General features: G+C 40.5%; 1 protein-coding gene across 1 annotated transcript; it reads right to left on the reverse strand.

The window, feature by feature from the left end:
- Positions 1-22: 22 nt before the first annotated feature.
- On the reverse strand, positions 23-1,900 carry LOC122023670 (premnaspirodiene oxygenase-like). Its single transcript, XM_042581923.1, has 2 exons — positions 947-1,900; positions 23-842 (listed from the first exon to the last, which is right to left on the reverse strand). The coding sequence occupies exons 1-2, from the start codon at positions 1,829-1,831 to the stop codon at positions 219-221; spliced, it is 1,509 nt and encodes a 502-aa protein (XP_042437857.1). The 5' UTR covers positions 1,832-1,900; the 3' UTR covers positions 23-218.
- Between the last annotated feature and the right edge of the window lie 10,412 nt (positions 1,901-12,312).

Consider the following 12,312-nt stretch of genomic DNA (forward strand, 5'->3'; position numbering starts at 1 on the left):
GTTTTCGTTAAAGGAAACAAAATATTCTAGGAAATTATTCAAATCATATATATCCAATCCATAAAATGCATTTGTGTTACAATAGCTATTATCTAGCAACTTTATTATTCTCCACACACATGACCAATCTTAAAGTACATAAAGGATAACAAAGACCACACGACCAACCTTAAAGTACATAAAGGATCTATAACAAAGATAAGGAACATCAACTGATCTTAGCTACTTAAAGGGAAACGAGGAGAAGGAACCAGGTGCAAATTAATCTTTCTCGAGGCACTGGCTCCAAAAGTTTCAGTCATATCCACATCTCCTGCTGCCATCCCCTTAGGCAGTGCCCAATCAAAGTGAAACAGGAGCTGAGCCAAGGCCAACTCTAAAGTGGACAAGCCAAAGGACATGCCGGCGCACATCCTTCTTCCAGCGCCGAAAGGGAGGAATTCGAAGTCATTGCCTTTGAACTCCTTGTCGTCGCCCTCCTGAAACCTCTCCGGCTTGAAGCTCTCGCCGTGGTGCCAATATTTTGGATCCCTTGCGAGTGCCCAGACGTTGATGAGGACTCTTGTTCCGGCTGGAATTGTGTAGCCGAGAACCTGAGTGGTCTCTTGGCCAACTCTTGGAAATAAAAGGGGGAAGGGAGGGTGCAATCGGAGAGTTTCTTTGACGACGGAATGAATGTAGGCGAACTGTGGAACATCACTCTCTTCCACGTAGCCTTTCCCTTTCATGGCTTCTCGAACCTCCGTCTGCGCTCTGTTCATTGCTTGAGGGTGCAAGATGAGCTCTGACATGGCCCATTCGATGGTGTTGGCTGTGGTTTCAGTCCCTCCGGCAAATAGATCCTGATCGCAACCATCAACGACGAAGTAATTAAGAGATGGATCGTCTGGCTCCTGTACGAATTAATGCTTATAAATATATAATTTGTTTGACAGAGAGTACTCACGATGACGAGAGCCTTGATGCTTTCGTACGAGATGGGCACTTCTAGGTCGCCTTGATCTTTGAGCCTGAGCAAGATGTCGATAAGGTCCTCCTCGTCGTCTCTCCGGCCCTGCAAATGCTCCTGGATTGTTTCTTCGAGGATCGCGTCCAGCTTTTTGTGGTAGTGGATCAGCTTGGTGCTGAACCCGGTGAGGACGTCCATGATTTTCAGCGAGGGGAAGAGATCTCCGACGCTGAATCCGCTGGACATTTTGATCACCTCTTTGATGGTGTCCATGAACTTCTTCTGCTGCGGGCATCTCCGGCCGAAGGAGGCCTGGACGACGATGGAGTTGGTCAGCTCGTTGAGCCTCGCCCCGAGGTTGATCTCCTTGCCGGCGGTGGCGGCGTAGCCGACGTCCCTCATGAGGAGGGACACTTGCTCCGCCCTCAGTGACGCGAAGGACTTGACGCGCTTGGCGCCGAGCAGCTCCATGACGCAGAGCTTGCGGAGCTGGCGCCAGTACTCGCCGTTGGAGAAGGCGACGTCGCGGCAGCCGTAGGCGATGATCTTGGCGGCGGTGAGCTCGGGGCGGAAGGCGAAGTTGGCGTCCTGTGCCTTGAGGATCTGCTGCGCGCCCTCGCGGGAGGTGAGCACGATCTGGTCCACCTGCCCCACGCGGAGGCGCATCACCGGCCCGTGCCTGCGGGCGAGGTCACGGAGCGCGTGGTGAGGCAGCGCGCCGACGAGATGGTGCAGGCTGCCGATCAAGGGCAGATGCCATGGGCCGGGGAACTCCGGCCCCGTGTTCTTGCTGGATTTGCTCCTCAACCATCTCCTCAGGACCAGCAGCAGCAGGAGGAGGAAGGAGAGTGACAGGGGAAGAGAAGGCAACCAGAGCTCCATGATGTTTTACTGGATTCTGACTCTAAATCAGTCACTCTGTCTCGAATTGGCTGTGTGATTCCAACTTGAGCAGCCTCAAGGGAGTATTTATAGGATGCCAACCATGCATAATATAATCTGGATAATAATCAAACGATCATATGTTGTTTAGGCTGTCAACAAAAGACGACTCGGAAGAATTCAAAGTCAACAGTACTGTTTGTTAAAAATTTAAAATAAGGGAACGGTTGGTGCCCGTCATCTGATCCAATCCAAGGAATACGAATGGGAAAGCCCACAGAATGAGGCAGTGAGTTGATAGTCGTGAGGAAGAAGCAGCCCACGGAATCAGAACGGAGGTTCCATGGAGGTGCAAGGAGATAGGGCAGAGGCCATGGTTTTGATCATAAGCCATAAGCGGATTTGTTAGGGGTTGGACTGGGACTCAAGCACCACAGACCGGTCCATGAATTCATGAGATGATGAGAACTTGGTCAGGCTTGGGAATGTATATATATATATATATATGAGGAGTTGAGCTGATCAATAAGATATTTACATACCAATTGAAAATAAAATATAACATAAAATTTATTGGCTCACTTAGAGATTTAACATGGCTAGGTCTTACTCTACGGTATAAATGGATCAAATCTAAAATTCTCTCGATGGAAGAAACTCCATTAAAAGAAATGAAGAAATTTGGGATAAAATATTTTCTAATAAATATGTTTTTTTTTTTCAAATGGGAAACAAGACAACTCATTCGGATGACTTTTAATTGAAATTAGTCGGCTAAGTATCTAATAGTTGATTAAAATCTTGATAATATTTTTGATTAATGGTTAGTATTTAATCAACTAAAAGTGCATTGAGTCGACAGATAACATTAAAGATGACTCAATGTGCATTCTGTTATCTAGGTTGGATAATTATCATAAATTTATCGGCTAATGAATTTTATCTTTAATCAATTTCACAAGGATCTAATCTACTCAACCATGTTCGATTAATATCCATGACAATCAACTCAGCTAGTTAATACAACAAACTTATCTTATTCAATGGTTACATGAGTTTACTCAATTGATATTTCAGTCGATTGAAATCAAACAAAGATGAACATAGGATTCTAGAACTGAGCGTTGGTGTAATCTTTCTTAGTTAAGGTTAATCAAGTTGATTAAGTTTAAATGGATGATGTGGATTTATTGGATGGCAGAGTAGTAATTAGGAGGGGGAGGAAGGATAGTTTGGTCATTTGAGAGTAGCCCCTTTTTTAGGGTACTTTAGACTACGAAGTGGGGGGGGGGGGTCATTTGGGTTCGTCGCCAGGAAGACCAGGGAGAAGGGGCCACCTCTGCAGCCTCCGACGCCGGCGACGTCCAACGCCGGCAACGTCTGATGCCGGCCGCTCTTGGCTCTCACTCACGAGACCTCACGCGAGCGCGACGACTTCCCCTCCTCCCCTTTCTCCTCTCCACGCCACCATCACATGCCGAAAGACGATGCCACCACTAGACCGACCTCGCCGCCTCCGAGCGCTTCTCGCCGGAGCCGTCTCGGAGTCATCCTCCCTCTGTTCTCCCTCTCTCTCCTCTCCTCTCACCGGAGCTGCCTCATAGCCATCCATCTTCCCCTCACCGGAGATGTGTCGCAGCTCAAGTGATACGCTCCTTTACTGCCTTAGCTGTCGTCGCAGCCTTGTCGGTCAACAGTCTAACCGACCAGCCACCCTTTCCTACCAGCGCACTGCCTTTCGCTCTACCGAACAGCGTCGGAGCCAGCCAAGGAGACACCGCCTCCCCTTACACCGACAGCTTGGACCTGCGCCTTCGTTGCTAGCTTCACCAGAACCTCCTCTCTCGCCGCTGCTCCTAAGCACAGGTTCGGTACTAGGGACATAGGCCCTATGGTGGCTGATCTGATGGCGTTCCACTTCCGTTGTGCTCTGGCTTTCGCGCCAATTTGTGTGTGTGTGTTATGTCTCGACCTTCGCACTGATCTGATTTGTGTGTCATGTTCCGGTCTAGGTGCCTATGCCTTATCCCGGCCTGGGTGCCTGTAACGTCCGAAAATTCTCAAAACTATTTTAGAAATATTCTATGATTTTTCTGGAATTTTATAATATTTTTATGGAATTTTTATAGTAGTGGAAGTAGCAAAAATAAATAGGACCGTAAAATAGCCTACACGGGAATTGAACCCGAGACCTAATTGGTCCTATAACTTATGGTGAACCATGGTAACCAAGTGAACCTAGCAGGGCCGTGCTGAAAGGAAAGGGAATCAATAATATTTATATTAGATTTGGGCGGAAATTACCACTTAATATAAATAGGAAATAATTAAGTGAAGGGTTATTTGGATCGTGATTTTTCCTCTCCTCAAACCCTCACCGCCGACTTCCCTTCTCCTCTCCTTCTCTCGGTGCCAACCACAAGGAAGGCTAAGGTTCGGCCCAAGGGCACTTTCCGGCGACGACTTCGAGACGAGGACGCTCCCCTTCGCGAGAAGAGCACGTAGAAGTAGGAGAATCGTCAAGGAGATCGTTCTTCCGGGAAAACTAGCGATTAGAATCGTAAGAAACTTCGAATAGGAGGTAAGAAACCCCTCACCTACAGTATAAGTAGCTTCCGTGTGAATTCCATGTTTTAGTTTAGTAATATGTAGACTGTCGGCACAAGGATGCGAATTAGTGCATACTAAGTGTTCGATTAAATTATTTAGCACAGAAAAATGCAACTTAGGCATTTTAATAGCTCAGTAAATGCAATAGAAGCATTTAAATAGTTTAGTTAGCCTTGCCACAGCATATATGGGACTACGGTCCAATGGGTGGGCACCCACAGTCGCCTCTAGGTTCAGATAACCTAGTAGAAGCAAGGTAAATTAATTAGCTATGATTCAGTATTTTATTTTCAGTAGTTGATTAGATATCCATTGGTTGAGCTCCCATAGTCGGTCCCTAAGTTTAGATAACCTAGTAAACCTTGCTAAATTCGGATTTGCAACCCGGGTTTAGTTGAGGATCGCGCATAGCATGTGATTCTTGGGCCCATTAGCAGTATGATTATGTATTTTAATATATTATATTATAATTTTTCAAAACTCACAAAGATCAGTTATGTTAATTGAGTTTGAATTCAGTTCCAGACTAGTTTAATTCATGTTCAGCTCAGTTTTCCTTGTTGTTACACATGATAGTTATGGTTAGCTTTGTATGTCATGTTTTGGTGTTCATGTTCAGCTTTTATTACACATGTTTAGATGATAGTATGCCATGACTAGCTTTGATTTCTATGTATGATAACATGCCATGTTTCAGTCTAATCAGTGCACTTTCAAACAGCATGTTTTAAAAGCATATTGCATCGAATGCATGTTTTAGTGAGGTAGATGGTTTCTTACTAAGCGAAAGCTTATAGATACTTTCTTTTCCTTATACTGCAGATAAAGGTAAAGGAAAGATGGACTAGCGGAGACTGGAGGACAATGCTACGAGGATGTGTGTGGGCAGGAACTTGGAATAAAAGATCTTAGGGATCTAACAAGCTTTATTTATGTATTAAAACTTTCAACAAAATTAGTTAACTGTTAGAACTTTATTATTCTACACATAGTACATTTGCATGCCATGAATTAGTGAATCATGCGTGATATCATGTTTAAAATGTTAGCTAATACATGTTAAAAATGTTTCTAGTTGTTATAGACTTGATGTGTATGAGTTGGGCACGAAATAGTCTTTGAAATCGGGGTTCGATTGAAATCGAAACCGGATCGATCTGGATCGATTAGAATTGGGTTGTGCCACTGGATCGGTCGGTGACCAATCCAGTGATAGTTAGCCGACCGATCCAGAGGCGAACAGAGAGTATAGAAGCTCACCGATCGGTCAGCCGACCGATCGGTGTACTCTGGATCGGTCGGTAGACCGATCCATCTGAAGCAAGATAGCTTGTGGATCGGTCACCGACCGATCGAGTTTTCGCTTCCATCGGCGATCATCCGGATCGATCCGATTAATCGATTCATGGATCGATTGAAATGCCTGATTACAGCTAGCAGGACATCCGAGAGGCATAGATTATCTTCCCTAGCATGTGTACAACTCCTAGGTACACCTAGAATATTAAGTTCAGATTTTACAGTAATCAGTTTAGTGAAATTTTAATCAATCCAGATTTCCGCAATAGTAATTTAGCACAGCATAATGTAGCGATCGGCCTCACAGCCTAGTCAGTAGAAGGCGGGTCGTTACAGTGCCTATGCCTTATCCCGGTCTGCGTGTCTATGCCTTATCCCGGCCTACGTGTCGATGCCTTATCCCGGCCTGCGTGCCGATGTCTTATCCCGGCCTGTGTGCCGATGTCTTATCACGACCTATATGCCAATGTTTTAGCTCGGCCTGCGTGTCGAGGTCACATTCGATTTCATGCCACCGCACTCGGCTCTTCGTCGTCGGATCCAGCTCTCCAGTCTAATCAGAGTCATCTGCTCTTCCGGGTCACGACAACTCGAGCAGCGTCCCATCCGAGGGCACCCCCTGGGCCAGGGTACATTTTCCGTACTCATCCCTCATTTATTTCACTATTATATTATTAGCCTGTTACTTATATATTCGTCGGATCTGCCTCGAGCCTCGGGGTACCAGGGACCGGGGGACCCGGTCGTTGGCTGCAGGTAGCGTTGACCAGAAGACTTTTGAAGACTTGGTCAACACGGGAGCCATCTCAGCACACCCCCTCCGGGACATTGCGACTCGGTCAACACAAAAGTCATTTCAGCATACCCCCCCTCCGGGACGTCGCGACTCGGTCAATATTCCATCCACCTCACTCGACGGTCAATCTGACTCAGATTCCGGACAGGATCAATGGATTCAAATTTAAGTTTTGATGTTTGACAATATATAAGATAGAAGTCAATTATGTCATAGAGAACTGGATACTTGACTAGAAAAAATTCCAATTGAAGATTAGACAAGGTGAAGTTTTAAACTTGAGGGTTAGATAAGGGGGAGTCCAACGGAAAAGTTGACAAGAGGAAAATTCAAGTAGGTCAAGAAGGACCAGATATTTGGTGTGAAGTCTTAGTGGGGCTAGGCAAGGGAAAACTTTAACTGGAAGTTAGACAGGGTAGAAGTCTACTGAGTGGCTAGTCTTAACTGAGGTTAAGCAAAGGAAAGTCCAAGTGTGTCAAGAAAAATCGTACATTGGCAAAGGAAAGCTTTAACTACGGTTAGGTAAGGGAAAACCCTAACTGAGATTAGGCAGGGTGGAAGTCTACCAAGTGACTAGTCATAACTGGAGATTAGGCAAGAGAAAATTTCAAGTGAGTCAAAAGGACCACACTTGGTGATCAAAAGCCTAACGGAAAGTTGGCACAAGATGAAAAGTCTAAGTTGGTCGAGGGTTGATCGAACACTTGGTAAATAAGTTATAGATTAAGGTTGACTATGTGTTAGACAACAAGAAGTTCCAACAAATCATTGAAGCCTTTGGGTTGGGTAAAGGAACCCTAAAATGATTAGCTCTGGGCAATTGATTAGGTAATCGATTGGTCCAAAGTTAATCAATCAAGTGATCGATTGAGAGTTTTCCTCACAAAAATAGAAGGGTTCTAGATCAATTGAGTGATCTATCAAGGGTTTGGAGAATCGATTAGGTAATTGATTAAGAGACATTCTCGCGTAAAAATAAGGTTGGGAATCGATTGACTTAATCGATTAAGTCTTCCCCAATTGATTAAACTAATCGATTAAGGGGCATTTATCGGGAGAGGAATAGAAAATTGTGGAATCGATTGGACAATTGATTCAACCCAAGCTAATCGATTAGGGCAATTGATTGGCCAGTGTCGCGAAGAGAACAGAAGCTTTCTAAATCAATTAGGGCAATCGACTATGAGCTTCTAAATCAATTTGGATGACTCATCAATCAATTAACAATTCGAAAAAGAGACATTCTGTAGGTTGAACAGTTGAATCCTATGTGGCAATCAATTGGGGAGAAAAGTGAATCAACTGGGAGGTAAAAAAAAGGTTTGAACGACTTTAATATAAAGGGGAGTTCGTCAAGGCTTTTCACTATCAGTTCTTGGACTATTCAAAGTGAAGTGTTATTGCATTTTCCAGTCAACAAAAGGCTAAATCAAAGTAAGAAAAAAGCAAGCAAAACAAGGTTTCTTATTGTAATCGCTTTCGATTTCTTTTGTAACCAAGTTTGCATTTCTTGTATTTGAGCTTGTGCAAGGTTTCTCCGTCTCCGAATTATTTTCGAGAAGGAGTGTGTTCATAGTAGAGTTGTGTGAACGGTGTGGATCCTTGGATTAGTCATCTCAAGGAGGTAGAGACCAAGTAAAATAAATGTGTTAGCATTACTTCGAGTTTTTTGCTGTAGCATCAACAAGAAGGAGCAAAAGAAGCTATTCACCTCCTTTCTAGCTCTCTACGTGTCCTAACAAGTGGTGTCAGAACTAGATCACTCTTATTTGGACTAATCGCTGAAAAAAGCAAAGAGCTAGAGGAAGAAGAAGTTGAAGATTTGAGCCTTAATTTCAACAAGTCAAAAGGTTAATCGTCCTATGGTTTTACTATTTATTTGATAAATATTGATTCACTATTTGAGTGTATATTATTTATTTGAATAGTTTTAAACTCATTTATTAAATGTTCACAATACAATTCATAATATGAGAGAATTTGTGATTAGATCACAATTTGTGATTATCTCTACATGTGTAATTATGAATGTATTAGAATTTTCCTAGTCGTCGAATTGGTGTATTCAGATATGATCAATTCTATAAGATTAGTACGGGTTATACTCCTTGGTTCGACCAAGTAGCTATTTCTCACTAACTCAAGATATTGGGATGTCGAAAGTTAAACGTGGATGTTAGTTATGGTAACTAGTTCATTGAAGTGACTTGCTATAAGACTTCATATGGTTCTCTACATATATGGATATGTCTGTGAGGTTCTTATTGTAGCTCAAGTGCAAGTTTCCTTTGACATGAGGTATGCAAGTCATCTTGATCATAGAGACTTATACTTTGACATCTTAAGTAAACATCTCTTGGAGGTGTGAACCTAAGATAATTGGGTATAAGTCGAAATACCAGAAGATGTTTGAATAGCCCACAGAGGATTCACCGCTCCTTGCGAGTAGACGTATACCTTATGACCACTCGTTAGGATTATTACTCAAAGTCTTTGGCCAAAACAACACATGTTAAGAGTATGAGACTCTTATATATGTGTACAAGTAATTTAAATCGACAGAACGATAAAGTATTACTTGGGCTAGGTGTGACGTAGTCAGCCTAGTGGGGGCAGGCATATAGATCATATCCTGAACTAAGTGGGTATAAGATGAGTGAAAGAAATGAGATACGACTCACTATAACTGCTGAAGAGTTCAAAATTAGTTCTGAGATCAATTGCGATTTTTCAATTAATTGGGAATCATGATTTACTGCTAAGTGTCACTCATGATCGTTCCATAATTATGTAGTTAATTATGGATGACCAAGATAAATCGAAAACATATTGGGTCATATGTTATGTCTTTTAGAGACTCGTAATACGTATGACCCAATATGTTTTCGATTTATCTTGGTCGTCCATAATTAATTACTTAATTATGGAACGATCAAGATAAATCAAAAATATGTTGGGTCATACGTTTTACGAGTCTCTAAAAGACGTAAAATAAATTAGAGAATATGATTTTCAGATCAAGAGAAAAATGTTTGGTTGAACCATACATAAAACAAATATGACAATATTTGTCGGAACGGAAGTACAAATGAGTCATATCTCTTATGAAAGAGTTGGACCTTATTTGGTTTAGTCATGAACCAATTTGGTTTAACCATGAATTAACTTAATTTAGTTGTGAACCAGACTAAGGGGTTAATAGACTAATTTTTGGTTAAGGTATAATGGGTTGGATTTGGGCTTTCTGATCCAACTCATTAAAGATGACTATATATTGATATAGTTAAGAGAGAATTAACACACAATTCATTATTGTTTGGATTAGGTTTTGCAAATCTAAACCCAATACCTCTCTCTCCCTCTTCCTCTCTCTTGCCGCCGACCATAACAAGAGGGTCTCCTCTTGTTACCGTGAGCCACCCAAAGGAAGAAGATCTTCCTCTTGCTTCTTCTTCCTTTTCCTGATCCTTCTCCTTCATTCGTGGCCAATACCTTTCAAAGGCGAAGCATGTTCTCTTGGAGTTATTTTGCATAGCTCGGCGTGGATACGAATAAAGGTGAGGTTAGATAACGTCGTAAAAATTTGATGCACTTTTCGTTATAGGTCATTCGTAAGATATACCTAGAATAATTATTATTCAATTTTATTTTATTTTATGATCTTGTCTGTGTAATTGTATCTTGTATGCGTGTGGTGTGTTTGATGTAATAAATTAGTTTATTTATCATTAAGTCTTCCACTATGCATATTTACAAAATGTGTTTTTAGCATACACCGCATTGGGCATATCCTACCAGTTTTGATCTTTGAAAGTCAAGGGTCAAAAATTTCCTCATAATGAGATAGAGCAATGGTTTAATCTAATAAAGTATTTGAAGCTCCAAGATGTTTAAAGAGCAAATGGAATGAGGAGCAAATTAAAAGATGTGAGGCTAATGACAAGGTAACCAAGTTATCGGTTAATTTATTGCTAAGTATAATGTTGTGCAAGATAGTCGAATATCAAGATGCCAAGGATCTATGGAGTAGGCTTGCAAAGCTCCATCTCTACTTTGCCAAGTTAAGACAAATCCATAAAGGGAGACATATTGGATCAAGAGGAATAGGATTTGGAAGTTGAAAGATGTTCAACATCCGAAGAAGAAATTCAAGAAGTATCCACCCAATGATTGAGGAGGAGAGCTCATTGACACCGGATCAAGAAGAATTCTCTATATCTAAGGGAAAGAAAGGTTTGAGATACAAACCTAAGTCCAAGAAAAATATGATCTTATACCATAAAGTTCTATGTTGTTATGGAACTAAACCTAAGTCTAGGAGTCAAACAAAGCTTACAAGGGAAGCTATCTATAGAGTTGATCTTGAGGAGATTAGTGTGACTAAGGCTTCTAAGAATCCTAGGAAAGTAATCAAAAAGGTGGTTAAGGAAGTTATCCCTGGTGAATACCTAACATACCCAAGGAGCATCAATAGGTTTTGAATTTCTAAGAGTGTTTTCGCTACACCCTATGTGAGTTTAGAGTGTGTCAACTCTAATTAGAATGGTAGTTAATTCAACTATGGTGAAGTTGACACTTTAAGGCATTTTCAAAGAATTGTGACATCTTGAAAATAAAAAGATGATCTTTACTTTTTAAGAGTAAAAGTGTACCAATTAAATTTTTAAGAATTGAACTTGATCAAATTAGCACAAATAGGATAGAATTCAAAGAAATGCAAAGTTGAGATTTTGACATTTTCTAGGGAGATGAGGGTAACTTACATTTACTTTTAACTTAGCGATTAGTTGATGATACTTAGATAGAAAATTTACGTATTTTTTATGCTAAACTTGCCATGTTTTGTGTGCTTTATCACATGTCATATTATCATATCATACATCTTGCATGGAAAATGATACATATCTTACATACATCATTTAGGTCAAGATATGATAGATTTCTTTTTGAAAATATACATTTGATGTATGTCATAATCATTATCATCATTATCATCATTATTTTTAATTCCTTGTACTTAAGGGTAATGATATTAATTGACATCCTAGATAGGATGATCAAATCTAAATTGTCTAGTTAGATATGCATGATTCCTTAGTTTTAGGGAAAATCTATTTTACATCTCATAAGACCATAGGTTTGACTTGTTTGTATTTTTTGAGATTCACTCAATAAAAGTGAGATGTTGGGAAGATGAACAAAATTTAAGATGTTAATTTAGCACATTTATTTGAGTTTTAAGTTCATCAAAATAATAGATTATATGAAGTCTAATAATGTGAAAAGCTAATATACAAGTCATGTGCATTTAAGCCAAAGATAGTGGTTGAAAATTTATTTTGAAAATGATTTTAAAATCATTTTAGAAAACCTTGGTGAAGTATATTTACTGATAGAAATCATTATTGATTAGTTAGACACTAAGTTAAAGTGAAATATTGAGGTTTTTTTTAATGGTTTTCAATTTTGTGTCAATATTTGAAAATGAGATATATTTTCATAGAAACTAATTTTTCCCTGATAGTATATGATATAAGTAATATCTACGTAAAATTTCATAATTTTTTTATAATTATAGAATTATTTGAGTTTCTGAAATTGAATTCAAAAATCAAAAACTCCAATCGATCAAGTGATCGATCGGGACATGGTGTAACTGTTAGGTGATTGATTGAGACAGATCGTAATCGATTGAATCCCAACTCAATCGATTGGTAACCCATTTTTATTAGCACAAAATGATTTTGATCGATCACCTGATTGACATTTCAATCGA

The sequence above is a fragment of the Zingiber officinale genome, chromosome 9B, assembly GCF_018446385.1.
Source record: "Zingiber officinale cultivar Zhangliang chromosome 9B, Zo_v1.1, whole genome shotgun sequence".
Taxonomy (NCBI): Eukaryota; Viridiplantae; Streptophyta; class Magnoliopsida; order Zingiberales; family Zingiberaceae; genus Zingiber; species Zingiber officinale.